Here is an 18,181-nt window from a genome sequence, read left to right as displayed (position 1 = left end):
GTGTTTTAGTGGAAGGGGAGATCAGAGCACCACATAAACTTAATGTACAGTCAACAGTCATCAGTGGACTGAGGACACTACTGTGTCCTGATGTTCCGATGTATGAGGTCTTACAATAGATGTGAGGTTACCAGTTGGTTTGGTCATTGCCAGGGGAATTTATTTTTCATCGTTTGACATGATGACATGTGGCCAGCACCCCCTTTTTTTTAAAATCTGAACTTCTCTGAAAGTTTTAATGATTTAACTGAAATCTTTTTGTTTCATGCTATTCTTTATTATTTACCTGTATGTGTTTTTTTTCCTTTACATTTCCTACCATGTGTATGTATAGAAAGATTGTCTATTTTATACTGTTATTTTTGTCTTTTCTTCTTGATTAAAAACAAAATAACTTCCAGTATGAGCCTGCTTTTATATTTCCTTTTTGTCCAAACATTATAATATGAAAGTGTGAACATATAAATTGACCATAAATGAACATGGCGTTGATCATTTTCACAATACCTCGATTCTGTTTCCCAGTAAATTAATTATTGTCAAAGAAATGCTTGATAGAAAAAAAGAAATTAATATATTTTTCACACACTCTTTTTGTAAAAAGGTACATAATCAAAATAAATACAATTCTTGAATGTTAGCAGTAACTATATTTTTAAAAAAAAAACTACTAATTACTAAACTACTACTAATTACCAGATTAAATTTATGGATTTTTAAGTGAGCATTGACCATTATTCTAGTATTGTATGGAAATACATTCAAGTTTGATGGAAAAAAAAAAAGGTGCCTGGCTTTACAGAAGTCTTCTTTCAGATGTATTGTTTTCTTCAAAGGAAATAAATGAAGGAAATTTCTACCTAAAAAGGTGTGTAAGGTTGAAGAATATTAGCTTATTTTTAGATTTACCACTGACAGGGCAGGAACAAGCCACTTAGCAATATTAATGAGAGCTGTTAAAGTGGCATCCATCCTCTAGTCCTTAGCAAGCTAATTTGTCATTTCATTTCCAGCTGCTTGGACACTGTCACCCAGCAGATATACTTTAATGCTATATATAGTAAATTTGGAGAGCATATTAAAGCATCACTCTAATATTAAGTGTGAAAGACTTATTTACCACAAATTGCAAAGCAGTATTTTTACAGTGTTGTTATTAGCAAGTTAATGCTGTTTATGCCAAAAATGTTAGCCATCTTAACACCATGTCCCTGTTACAGCGTTATCATCATTACTAGTTTCTTTTATCTACTGTAACCGTATCCCAAAGCTGAAAGAAGCTCTAAACTGGCTGAAACTTCTAAAATTAAAGGACATACATCCCTAACTTTAAAATTTTATCACTGAAACATTGAGCCATGTGCAGCACTTTAGCACCTGAACATTATATAGTAGCCTTTTGTATGAAACAGCACAGCTACAAAGACTGAAATAAACATGACATTGAAAGTGACTGTTTGATTGACAGCTGCTTCGCTCTCCTGTTAGTTTTGCTGCACTTGCACCTTGATTCTAATGAAGTGCCCGTGGAGCTCAGAGATGAGTGAATTCCTTTCCAACTCCACCCAGTTTGAACCTGAGCTGAGGTCTAATCAGAACAACTGGAAACACCTGTGAGTGTGAGCACAGCCTTTAACTAGCTGCACCAGGCGTACTTCACATTAGTGCAAGCAAATTTTTGAAGCATGCTGCAGTGTTTTAGTGGAAGGGGAGATCAGAGCACCACATAAACTTAATGTACAGTCAACAGTCATCAGTGGACTGAGGACACTACTGTGTCCTGATGTTCCGATGAATGAGGTCTTACAATAGATGGGAGGTTACCAGTTGGTTGGTCATTGCCAGGGGAATTTATTTTTCGTTTGACATAATGACATGTGGCCAGCACCCCTTTTTTTTTTAATCTAAACTTCTCTGAAAGTTTTAACGATTTAACTGTTACTCAAGCACTAAGATACACAAATGCAAGATCAAGCTACAACTTAGAATTTAAGTCCAAACAGTCTATAAATATTCCCTGAGCCCTTAACTTCACATCAGCGTGTTCTTTTTGGAGGAATTAACTGTTCCTGACTGACCAGGCAAAGGCACACAGACCTCATTAAAAAAAAAAAAAAAAAGAGAGAGACTGGGGGAAGGAGGAAGGAAGGGAAAACAAGAGAGACAGTTTAACAAGTGAGACAGGAGACAAAGAGGGTGTGGTGCCAGTATAAATCTCTGCACCGTTCATCATGCAATTTTAGCCAAACAACAGGAACCTCAGGAACAGTTTGAAGACAGTTTTTTATTCTTTATTCAGACAAGTAATGATACGTGTGTTGTACTGTATGTATCACTGAATCTAATTCTTCAAGGATTTTTCTGCTTGGAATATTTATAATCAGTCATCCTGCATCAGTGTCAGTCATTTTTCATAAAGCACCATGCTATATATTCTTCAAGTAAATGCTCCTAAAAAAAACAAACAGCCTCACACTCTGTATGTAAACTGTGTAACAGATAAACTAATCACTGTCTGAGATATATAAAAAAAAAAAAACTTTATCTGCAGGTTAAGTCTTTTTCCAGTGACAGCTCTTACATAAGTTTCCTAGGAATAGTATCTAGGGGAAAATAGTATGAAATAAAAGAACACAAACACCGCTCCAACTTGACCTGTATTGTCAATGTCTTCTCAAGAAATTGACAGCATTTTGTTGGTTTAGGTGGTCCATAGAAGTGTCCCCTTTCCCCAATACCAGCATGCTTCCTGATAAGGATGCCTTTTATTCTTACTAAATAATCTTTTTTTTTTTTTTATCCAAAAGCGAGGTACCTAAAGGTTTCCGTTTGCATCAAAGTCCATGTGATTAGAATGGCAGAAATGGTAGCAAGTAGTAGAGATGTACAGGGAAGATCACAGTCACTTTAATTCAGCAGCTGGAAAGACAAAAAATGCAGAGATGTTACTGCAGTAACTACTTATTTCCATTGATGAGTTTTTGTTGGTCAGATTGGACACATTTTAACGTATTCATCACTGAATGTTTGACACAGGAACGAGATTATTCAAAATTACTACTTCCAACACAGCCAACCTTAACAATCTAGCATCGCCATGTCAAGCCAGAAAACAACTTGATTCAAACGAGATAATACAAGGTACAAATAAGAAGACATTAAACTTGTAGCTGCCGTACTGTCTCTGTAATCAGATGAATGCTGTCTGGAATTAACATGCACTCAAATTCCATCTCCCTGTTTCCGAAGGCCAGCCACTCTGATGTTATATACAAAACGCACAGGGGCTGCTTTTTTCCTCCTTCAGCCCAGAACTGAATTCTTTATAAATGTCAAGTGTCTTCTAACATGTCAGTGAAGGTTAGCCTTCTGAGACCACACTGGGCTGACTGTGGGGCTCAGTAAGACTTCATAAGTCTTCATAGGAGCTGGAAACATTAGCCACCACCCTGGGACGTTCTAATGATAGGTTGCTGGGCTTCATGCATATTGGCAGTGAAGGAAAAAGTGGCTTGTCTTGGATATGTGTTGAGTACAAACAGCATGTCAAGCCCCATTTCCTTGTAGTTTGGTTTTTTATGTGAAATGAGAGTTAAGCCTTGCAGGTGAAGTTTGCTTGGAATTAGTTCTCTTTCACATAAGACCAAAATCAGAGGTGCAATAATACAAAAATTGGCTTTTATTGCTTTAATGCACGTATATAATTTGGTAATTTTGGATGCTGACTTTTTAAAACTCAAGACACGGGGGATGCAAGCGTGTTTGTGGATGGGTGCATGCGCACAACTACAGCTATGCATATATGCTCATTTGTGTATGTATAAATCAGCTCTCACCTCCTCCATCACTCCCAGTGGTTTATGGGAGCCCAGCGGGGAGGCACATCAGCCTCCCCTTTGATGGTGACACACAAGATTCATGACTTTTAGAGACCGTTTGTTTTCATTACGCCTCCTCGTCAGCTCGCTGTAGCTGTATCACGGTTTCGTGCAACGCAAGCAAATTTGGGCCAAAATGAGAGGAAAGAATTTCAAGAGGAGAGTTTTTTTTGGCTCTGGAAGAAACAAAGGGGCTTGGTTTGGGTATAAAAAGGAGAAACTTAAGTCAGGATGACGGTTGCCCGCGGCTACTTTTTCCACTGTCGTTTGGGTTCAGAGGTGGTCAGGGATTCATAATATGTCAGAGTCTCGGAAAAGTAGGAGTTGAAAGGGTATGGAAAAGTCAAAGGTCCAATCTGTCTTGAAACATCCAATTTTGTCTTTCCAGCTCTGACCTTCTTCTGATCCCTCCTCTGAATTCTCCTCTATTATACAAAACATGTACATTAATTTAAAAAAAAAAATGATATAGAGATCAAATGCGGCTCAAAGAATGCATACCTATGATGATGACGATGGTAATGACGATGGTGACACTGACAGCAGTTACGATGATAAAATCAAGGGTGATGATGCGGATGAAACCAGAGGTCAAGCTTCGGCTCCAGCACAATGAACCGTGCTGTCATGTGGAGGCAACATTTAGGACAGGGCGTCCTTAACCATCAGCTTGCTGAATTGAAAGAATGCTGAATGAAGTCCGGCTGTTTTTGTCTCTCGCCTGTCCTGTCCTCCACTGTGATCTATGTAAACAGAGTACAAATGTCGTAAAAAGAATCCTTTAAAAAAAAGCTAGGAATCATACACAGAGCACACTGTCCCTGTTGTGGTACATTTCTCCAAACCTATCATTGGCACACATGAGTAGTAATAGCTGCTTTTGGCAAGCAAAACAATAGAATCACACGAATCCATATTTACATCTCATGTTTGACAAGCATGACAGCTACTACAATTTTCATGAAAGGGTATTGGCTTAAATGCTCACATAAAACTATCACAATATCTTCTCATCAAGTGTCAGATAGTTTTTCCATTGAGACAAACAGATGATGTGGTTGATCATCCATTTTTGAGTACACTGGTCAGCCATTGGTTGACTGTCTGTGTGAAGTAAGAATATTCCCCTCATGAGGAATTTATCAGCTTTCAGGCAGGGTTAGTGACCAGCAGACATGGTCGACCAGGCCCCCTCCATCCTCCAGACAGAGAAGGCGTAGCTCAGTCTTTCATGAGCCAGGTAGTTACATCCAGCCAGCTTAGCGTCCATCTCGTCACTCTGCAGTACCTGGTACAGGAAGTCAATGTAGCGTGATGCCAACTTAAGGGTCTGGATCTTGCTCAGTTTGTCAGAGGGGAGCGTGGGGATTATCTTACGCAATGAGGCAAAGGCTTCATTTAGAGACTGTGTCCGCTGGCGCTCTCGGATGTTGGCAATCACCCGCTGGGCGTGAGGGTCCTCGAGGGCTGAGAGTCCTCCAGGACTAGGACCGGGGACTGGAGAAAGGGAGGGGCCTGAGGAAGGTGGCCGATGCTGAGGACTCTTCTTGAGTCTTTTAGGTCCAGTCGGGGTGTAGATCTGGATGTCATCTTCTGGCTTGACCTTGCCATCGTCTGCTGATGTGGTGGGAATAACTGTGGTAACATGATCCTCTGTATGTGAGCCCGTCTGCCGTTTACGCCCGGTGACCCCCGGCGTTGCTACAACAACAGGACATGCATTAGAAGGTTGTCTTCCCGTGTTCTCCTTGCTGGAAAGCACCCCTCCCTCATGGTGGTCATCATTAGACTGCTCCTCCTCTCTCATGCTTGGCCACGTTTTTCGTCTCTCTTCTCTCTATCCGTCTTTGAATGTCTTCAGTGTTTCTCTCTTTCTCTCAGTGTTTTTCTCTCCACTCCCCCTCTGCTTCTTTCACACAGTTTTCCTGTGTTCAGTTCGTCTTCAGGAGCTCCCTCTGTCACGTTGTGTGTTTCCCTGGCCTTCTGCTGTGTCGTTCTTCTTCTCCAGCAGTTATCGGTTTTTACACTTTGTCACATCCAAACATACTAATCCAAAATGGGAAGGTAATCAGCACTCAGTTTTGGATTTCCACAGTACTTCATCCATACACATGTAAACTCGCCAGTGATTTCCCAGTCTCTGTCAGTGTACACAGCGTCGGCAAACTGGACTGTTCTCACACCCTGCTCCTGTAGCTGCGTGTGAGACAACAGCAACCTGAATCTGACTTTTTAAAGGGAGGGGACCATGAAACTTTCAGCTACCCACCCATCTGACTCCCTGATTGGTCCAGAGGACTTTTTTTGGACAGCTGAGTTTAAGACAACAGGAAGAATAAATCTTAAACGATTGGTCCGATCAAAGGGACGAGGCGGAGACAAAGGTGTGTCGTACAGCCAACCAAATCGAACGGTTGTTGTCATAGAAGTTGCCCAAGTTTATAGGTTCCAGATTTCCTCCAAAGCAAGTCACTACCATCCCCCCTCTTGCTGCCTGGTTTTCTGTCCTCTCCTGTCTCCCTCCTGCACAACTCAGCACCATCACTGGTTGCTTGCTAAATAGTTTACAGAAAAGAGAAAAAAAAGTGTAAAAGAAGCTCCCCAAATGTTTTTGCTTCTGGTTTGACAGTTGGACAAACTACATTTTTCATGGCAGTTCTCCCTGCTTTAGACATAGTGAAACGTGCCGATGTTTTTAAGAAGTAACATTCCAGGCATATGGAGTAATGATGGTTAGGGACTTAGGTAATGCATCTTTCATTGTTTATTTTCTGGTGGGTAAACGAAATTACAAGAAGAAGTTGCAATTGTCAGGTCTGCCATCATTAGTGATGGAAGAGGAATAGAAATGACAGTAAGAAAAGATAGTAAAAATAAATAGAGAAGTACATAGTGCATCCTTTTAATATAGCATTCTCCATGACCTCCAATCAGACACCATCAAATAAAACAAAATTTTTTTTTTTTTGGTGTTTTAAAGATCTTACTCTGAATACGTGATTTGAAAAATTAGCTGAAATATTACAAGAAGTAACACAGAGAGTTGTTCTACTTTGTGAAACAACAGATACAGTTTGTTTCATTCTACTGACAGTGGCTTGGCTGTAGTTTCTAAGCATAGACCTGGAGGGAGGAAAGAGCTGGCATTCAGTCAGCACCGTAGCACTGAGGTCTAATCACAGCATTAAGGAAAGAATGACTTTTGTGAATCAGAGGGAGGCCTGTGGGACGTTTTGTTACTTTCATCCACTGAGCTACATCTAGAACAGGCCTCGGTCCAGGTCCAACGTGGATTTTGCTCTCCAAACTTCTGGGTGAGCCTCCAGCATGGCCCACAGCCACACCCCCACAAGAGAAGAGTCTATTGTTAGCGTTATGCTTTTCAGAGATGAGATGTTTCCCTCTGATGAAGACACTGGAAAACTAAAAGTGGTTTTGCACTGGCTGGAAAATCTCGAAGTCTCTCCGCTGAGTCAATGTAAAGATGGCTGAAGTTATGGTATGATAAATACCTCTACTCATCCTTTGAGCTTGCCGTGCCTGATTGTGATTAGCTGGTATGTTCTAAAACTGGCAACACACGTGTAATAGTGTTTGGTTTTTTTTGTTTTTTTTTTAATCACAACCTCTGGTCATGAGATATGAGCTGTTCCTAACTTTCTTCTTGCTGTTCTTCTTGGCATAATGGCTCATTGCTGGGTGTATACAAAACCCAACAATGTTATGAACGCCCAGCTTTTCCTCGCAGCCAACTGCTCACTCAAAAAGTTAGTAAAGTCTTTCAGAATATTTTTATTTTATTTAATGTTTGTCTCAGTTCACTGTGCCGAGTCCTCCCCAAGGTTACATGGTTTACATTTCGTCTCATCCACGGCAAGGTACTGACCATAACTGCAGCTGGTGCCTGAGTCATTGTTCAGATGTGCAAAATAAACAGCATGAATTTTCCCCCTGGGATTAAGAAGGTATATATTTAAAAAAAAATATATGATAACTCTACAGGGTACATTTGATAACTTAGCTTAAACTATGTCAATTGATAATTTGTCCAAGGGAAGGGAAATGAGCTAAAAAGACTGCGTCTGTCATATTCTGTTTATGGTGAACATCATGGCAATGAGTGGCCGAACCACAGAGCAAAATTAATATTGATTTGGAGTGATGTCCCTGGCCAGATCACTGTAAGTCCAGTATTCACACTCCATTTTAATTTCCTCAAATGCAAGGAAAAAAATAAAATCTTTTCTTTTGTTTGTTTGTTGTTTTTGAGGTTTTGGTTGTAGGACACAAGAATACTACAACTAAAAGCTAAAAGTGGGTCAAAGTCAGATAGCCCAACATCTTTCAGAAGGGTTTCGCATTCTCATTTGATCCGTTATTCACATAAATCCTACAATTTAGTGTAGCTTAAATGATTTCAACAATCATTACTTACTCCAGAAAGAGTAACATATTCTCAAATTGTATTTGACAAAACTAGACATGCAGGCACACAACAGCCAAATTTATATTAACAAAATCTGTCTCGTGTTGAATGACAAGACATATTTATATATGAAAGTCTAAGTTACTGTAACAGTCCCTCACTACAATGCTTCAGATTGTTGTTGTGGAAATTAGTGTCCATGAATACTCTTGTGCACACACCGTTGCCAAAGTGGTTGATTTCTTTTCATCTTCTTCTCTTTAAACATCATTAGACCGTGCATCCTCTCTGTGGGCGATGGGACACCTGTGATCGATCACAGTTATTTACATATCACAGCTCCCTTGAAACTGTTCCTTGCTTGCTAAAAATAAACACCTCCAAACTAGAGGAGTGATGGAAATTGAATATCAGGTTTTGATATAAACACACGTATATTGGGGTAGGGGAGAGGGGAGGGTCTTGTCACGCTCACAATGTTTCGTCTTGTACGGTAAGGTCCCCCAGAGGCTGACTGTGTCTGGAAAAAGGGGAAAGAACGCTGGACCCCGTCTGTTTGAACTGCACGCTCAAATGAGGAGTTAGCATAAATATTTCCACCATGAGAAATGGGAGAATGTTATCACATGTGGAGCTTATATATACATACACGGCACACACACACACACACACACTTGAAATAGTTTGAAATGGGTTTACAATGTGGCATGCATTTACACAGACACACAAATAAAGAGGATTCACTTCTTCCACCTCATTTTATATGAGCAAAACTCAACATTTAACATCTATGATCGCCCTCCATTTAAACAGTTTTATCCAGTCCTGTTTTATAACATGTCTGAACAATCTGAAGGACCATTTAGGTCATTTGTCCCTCCCCTCTGACATGAACCCAAAGCACCCATCCTGAAATTATGCCCCTGTGGTGAAAGGTGTACCAGACCCTGGTGATGGTGAATAAACGCTCTTCATATGATGCTCACTGTCTCTATAGATTATTCACTGCACAAAAGTGTGTGTGTGTGTGTGTGTGTGTGTGTGTGTGTGTGTGTGTGTGTGTGTGTGTAGCTGTCAACACAATTCTACTTTTTTTTTGAGACACTGAGTGTACAAACCTGTTGATGAGAAGGCTCAAGTAGTACGACACCTAGGTAATAGACTTTACAGTAACACATTTCATCCCGAGGAAATTTTACTAAGGTTCTTTCATTTTCAAAATGGACATGATATGTTATGGTCACACGGCTGCACATGAACAGACAATACAATGAAAATGCTTTTGCATTACTTTTTAATCAATGCACCAACAGGACATCTGAAAACAAAAGAGTGTACAAAATAATTTTCAGCACCTCTCAGTAAGAGCATTATAATAAAAACTATCATTCAAATATAATCATCAAATATTAAAAAAACAGCATAGCTGTAAATACAAGTGTGGTCTGTGATCTTGACGTAGCCTTGTCTGTCTATGATTGGTAATATGTGTTGTTGACATTGCACTGCAGGTAGAACCTTTATTTTGAAGGGTGCAGTTAAAAAAAAAATTGACAGAGCATACTAGCCAATCAAAAGCAAGGGGGCACTGGAGGTCCACCTACCAATGAAAACAAAACATTCTGTTGTAAATTTGTTTTATTTGCAAGAACTTAAGCAGACTTAAGTGTATGTGTCCATACACCATCAGTTGGCAGTATGGGTCAAAAGCACATTCTCATGCTGCTCATTCTACCTCAGAGGAACTTGATACAGTTTTTATTGTGCTTTGCTTTTCATTACAGGAGATGAATATTGTAGTCATCTATGTGTACTATATAAAAAAGCCTTCTGTCAAAGCTGCCTCTTCACATCGAATCTCTTCTCTCAATGAGAGTTACACTTTGAGTGAAGGAATTTAAAAGCCTGGATGAAACCATACACAACTGTACCTATTAATGTATAAGCTGTGATTAAAAACAAAACTGCAGCACATGCTAAGGTGCAAGTAAGATATAGCCATATTAAAAAACATATAGTTATTATTATATAGAAACAAAGCTGAAACTTCTCCCATGGGGACAAAATTAGCAGTTTAAGTCCAGCAGGAATCATAGCTGCACACAGACCCATGAACATCCCTGACAGCCCACTGTGGGCACATGAGGACAGAAAAGCTCCTACAGCTGCCCCCACTGTCACCCCAACCCACCCTACCCATCCATAGTGTCCTACTGCTTGTCCATAGCAATTTGTTGCTGCCCCTGCTGCAGAAAGAGACACACCTACTGCCCCTGCCACCCCCATCAGAGCTCCGATGGTGGGACCAGGACCCAGAACAGGTAGAGCTAACTTTATAGCACCTAAAACTGCTCCACCAGAAGCTGCAGCACTAGCACAAGTTTTGCCTGCTCCACCGCTTTGCCAAGACACAAATAATGACATTCCTATAACAACTGCCCCCATCTGAGACGTCAAAACTCCAACAAACATGCCCTCTAGTACAGCACTACTGGTGTTTGTGGATGTTGGTGACTGTAAGGTGACTATTGGCTGCTCTGCAACATTAAATATATCAGTTACGATCAACATCAGAGCAATTGGCACAATGGTTAGTTGGAAGTCCCTTGTGTTTAATGGAATTAGACTGAAAAGCATTGGAAATAAACCAACCATAAGAATCAATTTTGTTATTGAAAATAAATCAATCAGTAATATAGTGAATAAAAGTGATGGTTTAAAAAGCCAAACTGTATATCGAACAGTTTGATTACTGTAACTGCATAAGACAGCAGAGAAAGGTAAAACAGAAAATATAGTTAAAACTAATGAGAAAGGAATAATAAAAAACCAAGTGTAAAGTGTAACACTGGAAGCAATTGATAGAAAACCTTTAAAAGCTCGACCCAGAATGTACCCAGTTGCAGTGACACTTGTGAGACACACCGGCCCAGCCAAAGCAAACGCCTTTCCCATTGCTGCTTCACCATATTTTTTAATCACCAGTTTGTATGTTGATAATCCAATAAACATGCCTACAGCTAATGACAAAGTTGAGGAAAACGTAGCAAACTCCTCGACTAAAAGGGAGATGTGGTTGTTAAGTACAAGTTCATTATTGGTCCTTACTGATGTGCCTTTTTCCTTATAAGGGAAAGCCATAGTGTAGTTTTCTAACTGATCCATGAGCAGCCTGTTGTCAGCCAGAAGCTCCAGGGACTGAAGCACAACGACGGCTGTCGCTCCCAGCAGCAGACCTCCTGCAGCTCCCGACACCAGTCCAATGAAAAATATAGAAATAGCTGATGCCAACCCTGAGGATAAATGGACAAGTCTCATTGGTTACAGTGTGTGTGTTTGTGTGTACATGTGTGTACCCTACATCACACTGTACAGACACACTCACACAAACAAACTTACCAGAGGAGAAAATGGAGGCTAGTCGCAGATTTCTGTCAAACACACAAGTGAGACTCTAAATGTGATGTTATTACATGAACCAAAAAATAAAAAGCAAAGCACTGCTTTTTATGGATGGTCTTTTGTTCTTTTAAATAATAAACTAAGTTTTCAGTTTACCCATTGATCCTGCTGCGTGGTACTGTAACAGTGGGACTCTGGTTCACCTCCAGGTTCACCTCAACTGACAAAAAAGATGAAAAGTCATAATGTAATATGGACGAAATTTACACAAGATTTGTCACCCTCTAATGTCACAATGCAGGGTGTTAGTCTACACAAATATTATTATAGATGATGATGCCTAATTCAGAAATGACCGTATTGGGAACATCAAGCTACACTGTGATAAGTCAACATGTCTGTCAGACGTGCAGCCCTATTCACAATGTCATCTATGTCAAATGAGCTACATCAGTGTGCATTAAAATTTATTCAGTAGAAAATGGACTTGTACAAGTAGTTTTGCATAATTCCTAATTTACCCAAATCTCTACAACAGGGGTGGTGAATGCCAAGTCAGCGTGAACCACAAGCTCACCAGTGTCAGATCTATCCATGGTTTGTGAAGCAGCTCACAGAGAACAGCACAAGATAGTCTTCAACTCTTCTTAGATCTTCCAGCCTTTTATTCCCTGGTCCTTGAAATTCTGTGATATTGTTCAAATGTGGGCAACTACAACGAAAATCCCTCAGTGACGCTGTTTTTGCCTCTTGAATTGTGGTCTGAAACGAGCTTGGTGCTGCAGAATAGTTTTTGATGAGCTCTATTCAAAACTGGAACTTCAACATTCTGTAACAGGAACATTCTTCTGCTATGATGAACAAAGGAAACCATCAGGAAAAAGTATTTAACTCTTCATGGTGCACTTTTCTACAAACACACCCAGTTTTCTGACCCGGCTGTTGCCAGTCTAGTTGCATTGTGGGTGATGTGGGTACCAGGTTTTGACAAAGAAGGAGAATGCTTGGGGGGAAAAAAGGTAGGAGGCTGCTGCATTGATTATGATCCTTAAAAAAAAAAAAAAACCCAAACCCACTGTGTCCATTGTGAGTTCAAGGATCTTATATGATTGCTCTGCTCAAGCAGGCTGGTAAATGTGTCTCTCACTAAAAGCATTAATGGTGCATAAACAAATATCAACTCTTGAAGCACTTTGAAATCATTCTTTCTTACTTTCAGTGTAGGATGCAAGGACACAACCCCTTTTTATGAGCTGAACATGCCTACATTTATGGACCGTGAAGCACAAAGGAGCTCAGAGATAAGCTTTCATCTCTTGGTTTATTTATTCCAAGAAAAAGGAAGTGTCCTGTGTTGTCTAAACAGAACTATATCGTGGTTTCTTTATGCTTTTTATCTAAATTTTGTGTTGAGTTGGAATTTTTTAAAAAAGAAAGAAAGATTTAATATCACAAGGTGTAAGAAGTCTGCTGTTTATACCACTCTTGTAGATAAACTAAATCTATTACAGCAGAGGACTCTCCCCTCCATGCAGGGTAACCTTCACAGACAGTATAAAAGCTGTGTAGATGACTATAGACTACAAGTGCAAAAATAGTCCAGGAAAAAAGTTCAATAATAATCCTGATACAGAGCTCAAAAATATGCCTAACACAAGGTGGCATAGTGGCCTTTCCTACTGAAAACAAACAGCTCACATATGTACAATTAATAATCTTGCATTTACACGTTGTATAAAATATTACAGTGAATGCTACAATGAAACCAACGAAACTGTGTATCAGCACAAATATACTGATAGAAGGACACCGTACACCAATTACACAAGTTTTCCCTAGAAGAGTATTTTTCCCATCCTCCCATTTACATACATCCATAAATGTATGTGTATAATTCCACAATTGTATATGTCATTGCACGAGCAAAGGAAGAAAAGAACATTTATTTTAATCTTTGTTGCCATGGGCCCTGAAAAAAGGAAAAATAAAGTACATGCATATGAAGTATATGTACAGTATGTACACCCAGCAGATGGGGCTGTTGTTTTGTCATTAGCTCAGCTGCAGTTTAAGGTTTAGGACGTGTTAAAAACTGTGTCTCTTAAACCACATTGCCGTGTCCGCAGAAGGTGTAGACCCACTTGCTGTGTCTTGTAGAAATCACTTCAATGCCACGAGATGTCACTGTATCTGAGGGTTGAGTTCCACCTACTAGGTCTGTAATTCTCTGATCTGAACCTGTGCCCATTTTGACAGAGCAATCAAGTCCAGTTTAACCCCTGTAAGTTCTAGTGAGCTGGTACTATTCTAAAATGCAGCTAAGGTTGGAAACACTGGCACAACAACAGCCCCAATATGTCCACAAAGGCAAATGTTTGTCTCTTTGTTTGTTTTGTCTTCCATGCAGTTGTGGCACATATGGAAACCATCCGATAAAAACTTGATCTCAGAAAAAGATACATATGAATAGAGATGCACATGTTATTCCCAGATGATAGGCACATACGACACGAAATTTCATAAACGCTATATAAAACAATCCGGTGTAGGTAAATGATATAAGGATTACAGGTGTGAGCAGGTTTATACATAAACATACCTTAAACAACCATGATGGAGAATGGAAAAGCAGCAGGTTAAGATACAGTCCAGCAGGAATCGTAGCTGCACACAGACCCATGAACATCCCTGACAGCCCACTGTGGGCACATGAGGACAGAAAAGTTCCTACAGCTGCCCCCACTGTCACCCCAACCCACCCTACCCATCCATAGTGTCCTACTGCTTGTCCATAGCGATTTGTTACTGCCCCTGCTGCGGAAAGAGACACACCTGCTGCCCCTGCCACCCCCATCAGAGCTCCTATGGTGGGGCCAGGACCCAGAACAGGTAGAGCTAACTTTATTGCACCTAAAACTGCTCCACCAGAAGCTGCAGCACTAACACAGGTTTTGCCTGCTCCGCCGCTTTGCCAAGACACAAATAATGACATTCCTATAACAATCGTCCACAGCTGAGACGTCAAAACTCCAACAAACATGCCCTCTAGTACAGCACTACTGGTGTTAGTGGATGTTGGTGACTGTAAGGTGACTATTGGCTGCCTTGCAATATGAAATACGTCAGTAATGATCAACATCAGTGGGATGGGTGTAACGGTTAGTTTGAAGGAATGTGATTTTTCAAGTTCTCGTAGAAATATTATCGCAGGAATCAAAACACTTGCAAGAATTAACCTCATTTCTGACAAAAAACTTGTTACAAACACAATTAATGCAGCGCCTGGTGTCAAAAGCCCACCTCCCAATACATCCATATAAGAAGAGTGTAACCTGAAGCAGTGTTCAATGGTGACTGGAACCACTATTACTACTGTTGCTGAAACAATAAACCATATTAAAATACTAACATTTAAAGTAATCGATAGAAAACTTTCAAAAAATAGACCCAATAAGTATCCAGTTGAGGTGACACCCATTAGACACACCGGTCCAGCCAAAGCAAACGCCTTTCCCACTGCCCATTTTTTAATAATCAGTTGATATGTTGAGAATCCAACAAAGATGCCTACAGGTAATGACAGAGCTGAGGAAAACACACCAAACAGCTCTGCAAATATGGATATGTGAATATCATGCACTTGGTTGTAAGTTTCCCATTGTAAAATTTTTTTGGCTTCTCTTTCCAAATAATAATCATCACCCATAATGTAGTTTTCTAACTGATCCATGAGCAGCCTGTTGTCAGCCAGAAGCTCCAGGGACTGAAGCACAACGACGGCTGTCGCTCCCAGCAGCAGACCTCCTGCAGCTCCCGACACCAGCCCAATGCAAAATATGGAAATAACTGATGCCAACCCTGAGGATAAATGGACAGGTCTCATTGGTTACAGTGTGTGTGTGTGTGTGTGTGTGACATTATCCTATGTAGTACCATCAGAGGTGCACTCAAGTTACGTGACTTGACTTGTCCTAAAAGACTTGCAACTCGACTTTGAAACCTTGTTCGTGTTATTTAGCCATCTCTCGTTGACATAAAAGGTGGTGCACAAAATAAAAGAAATACCTGTGAATATAATACAACTCAGTTTATCAACACCATAAACTGCAGCCTCTAAAATGATCATACAGTTAAATGAGCACCTCCCTAATACAGCTGCAACAAAAACAGAACATTACAACCTTGATGAAGGAGGATTATTTGCAGGACAGTTTTATCAGACTGCATTAGAGCACATATTACTGACTGTGGTCAGTTTTTTAGAGGGAAATGTATAAGAGGGATTATGTTCAATAAGAACATTTTTACCAGGACACAATATGTTACATTATAACAGATAACAGTGTGTAAAACGTTTGGCTCAAAAGTTAGATTGTAATTATGTTACAGGAATAATCAAGCTACACCTAATAGTTTTGCTTTTAAATATTCTAAAGTTTGTTTGAAAGTATTGTCATGCAGTTTAAAAAAAAAAAAAGTTTTTAAAAATGTTTAAATTTGGTGCACAGTGTATATTGACTTGTTTAGGACTTGAAACACCATGTTTAGGATTTGGATTTGACTTGGGACTTGTTCGCTTTGACTTGGGAATTTGAAGTCTGACTTCGAAGCCAAAACCTACAACTTGTTGAGTGAGTACCATTACCTAAGTAAGAATACACACTGAACTTACCAGAGCTAACACAGGAAGGCAGTCTGATGCCTCTGTAATAAACAATTAAATAGTTATGATTAGAAAGAGAAAGGAAATAAAGAAACATAGGTGTGCCACCACCTGTGTATCATTCATTCATCAGTATTATGTTCCTGTCACGTGGTGGGGAAATCCATTCATTTCTCTGCTAATGTACCCATAAAATGAGCACGGTAGGTTACTGTAAACATAAACTGTCTTTAATTCACCTGTTGACCCTGCTGTGGTCCTGTCCATCATGAGGCATCCGAAGATTCGGCTGATCTGAAGGAGAGAAATGTACATTTATCATCATCTAATGGCATCATGCACGTCGATCAAACAAGCTGCATCATTTACTTGGTCATGTACATAAGTATAAGATGAAAGACATGGTCACACTTTTTCAAGTCTCGCAATTTGCTGTAATCTGTGCTCCTGTTCAAACTTTCTAATGCACTGAGGATTCAGCAGTCTGAATTAGAAAAATAAAGTTATATTTTTTTTTATTCTGCACCATAGGGACAGCAACGCAAAGAGGCGACTTTGCACTGAAGAGAAAATGCTGAAGCTGAATTTTAAACACTTAGGTGACTTTGGAAACATATAGCTTACATTTGGAAGCACACTGGGTGCCAGTATGATCAAGAGAAGTGATTACTGCAAGAGAAAAAACAACAACTGTCCATTGCTTTTTAAGACAGACATGAGAACCTGTGAACTTACACTATCATATAAGCCCGAGACCCACATCTCCAAAATGTGTTAAGACTCCAAGGAAACTCACCAGTGTCAGATCGGTTCATTGTTGGTCATTCAGCTCACAGATGACAGCACAGTGAACTGGGTACAGCAGGCCAGCGTCACGTTTTAATTCCTTCTGTTCTCAGATCTTCCCACTTTTCAGTTCATTTGCTGACAGAGAAATGCTGCTCATCAGGTTCTGTGTTTGAATGAACAAGATCTGAGTTGTCACGAAAGAGCTGACTTCCAGTAACTAGAACTCACAGGCCGGGACAAAGGAGACAAAAGAGTACAACAGGGGAGAGCATTCACAAAGGGTGTGGTCCATTTAAGACAACTGTAAAACCAAAAACAAAAAGTAATTTTTAGATGATCACACAACACCATCAATAACACAAAACATCACACTTCACCGACTGCACATCACGTCCCTTCTTTGATGTCGAATGCAGGTAAATTTGGCTGGAGTTAGAATGGGGTGAGACACTTCACAGTTTGACTTTGGGGGGCTGACCACTCATTCTGGAAATATTGTTAGTTAATGTTTTAGAACTGCACAACAAAAATAATACAAGCAGCTGAGAAATAAGGAGGCTTATGGGCTGTAGGACAGTGATGCATCATTTTGTGGACCACTCTTGTTAGCCTGCTAGCTCCTGCAGGTAACATTTACAACACTACCTACACTATTTCCTGTGCCTGCTGCTAAAATGTGAATAAAAAATAAATAAATAAATCTGATTTTAATTCAGTGTCAGTATCAAGACCTGAATTTGTGCTGCAGCTAGACCAATATTGTTTTTCATAGTAACCACTGCAAATTGCTTACATTTACTGCAATAGATGTCTTGCATCAGCAAATATGATCATGTTTCTTTTTAATTTGTGTTGACATTGGTGGTCAGTGTAACAGTGTGCACTGTCCAGCTATCCTATTTCCATGTCATCAATTCCAAACACAAAGTATATATGAGCCTTGTTAGATTTGTCACTTCTCTTTGGGTCTTCAGAGCGAGGTACACCCTGGACAGGTGGCCAGTCAGTCACAGGGCTGACATA

The 18,181-nt window shown here is 39.9% G+C and overlaps 2 protein-coding genes across 10 annotated transcripts; both read right to left on the bottom strand.

The window, feature by feature from the left end:
- Positions 1 to 2,327: 2,327 nt before the first annotated feature.
- LOC121187146 (twist-related protein 2-like) lies at positions 2,328 to 6,052 on the bottom strand. 2 transcript variants are annotated; one of them, XM_041046287.1, is made up of 3 exons: positions 4,867 to 6,052; positions 4,380 to 4,621; positions 2,328 to 2,919 (listed from the first exon to the last, which is right to left on the bottom strand). In XM_041046287.1, exon 1 carries the CDS (start codon positions 5,683 to 5,685, stop codon positions 5,038 to 5,040), a length of 648 nt encoding a protein of 215 aa, XP_040902221.1. In that variant the 5' UTR covers positions 5,686 to 6,052; the 3' UTR covers positions 2,328 to 2,919; positions 4,380 to 4,621; positions 4,867 to 5,037. The 2 variants fall into 2 exon arrangements, with proteins under 2 accessions (XP_040902221.1, XP_040902214.1); XM_041046280.1 differs by having other exon boundaries at positions 4,380 to 6,052.
- A 3,529-nt stretch (positions 6,053 to 9,581) lies between these two features.
- LOC121199884 lies at positions 9,582 to 17,268 on the bottom strand. Of its 8 annotated transcripts, XM_041064871.1 has the most exons (7): positions 17,166 to 17,268; positions 16,994 to 17,038; positions 16,609 to 16,663; positions 16,379 to 16,410; positions 11,863 to 11,926; positions 11,704 to 11,735; positions 9,582 to 11,597 (listed from the first exon to the last, which is right to left on the bottom strand). In XM_041064871.1, the coding sequence occupies exons 1-7, from the start codon at positions 17,182 to 17,184 to the stop codon at positions 10,171 to 10,173; spliced, it is 1,674 nt and encodes a 557-aa protein (XP_040920805.1). In that variant the 5' UTR covers positions 17,185 to 17,268; the 3' UTR covers positions 9,582 to 10,170. The 8 variants fall into 8 exon arrangements, with proteins under 8 accessions (XP_040920805.1, XP_040920821.1, XP_040920812.1 ...); XM_041064887.1 differs by lacking the exons at positions 11,704 to 11,735; positions 11,863 to 11,926 and adding an exon at positions 15,416 to 15,564 and having other exon boundaries at positions 9,582 to 11,448; XM_041064878.1 differs by lacking the exon at positions 16,994 to 17,038.
- Between the last annotated feature and the right edge of the window lie 913 nt (positions 17,269 to 18,181).

The sequence above is a fragment of the Toxotes jaculatrix genome, chromosome 2, assembly GCF_017976425.1.
Source record: "Toxotes jaculatrix isolate fToxJac2 chromosome 2, fToxJac2.pri, whole genome shotgun sequence".
NCBI classification, from domain to species: domain Eukaryota; kingdom Metazoa; phylum Chordata; class Actinopteri; family Toxotidae; genus Toxotes; species Toxotes jaculatrix.
Note: the sequence above shows the minus strand (reverse complement) of the source record. Positions and strands in the feature narration are given on the sequence as shown.

What these genes read in the sequence shown, in the direction of transcription:
- LOC121199884 (XM_041064871.1), bottom strand. An exon ending in GACCACAGCAGGGTCAACAG is followed by an intron (nt 16,411 to 16,608) that starts GTGAATTAAAGA and finishes TGTTTATTACAG; the next exon opens with AGGCATCAGACTGCCTTCCT. An exon ending in CCACGCAGCAGGATCAATGG is followed by an intron (nt 11,736 to 11,862) that starts GTAAACTGAAAA and finishes TGTGTTTGACAG; the next exon opens with AAATCTGCGACTAGCCTCCA.
- LOC121187146 (XM_041046280.1), bottom strand. Translation starts at nt 5,685, where the DNA reads ATGAGAGAGGAGGAGCAGTCTAATGATGACCACCATGAGGGAGGGGTG.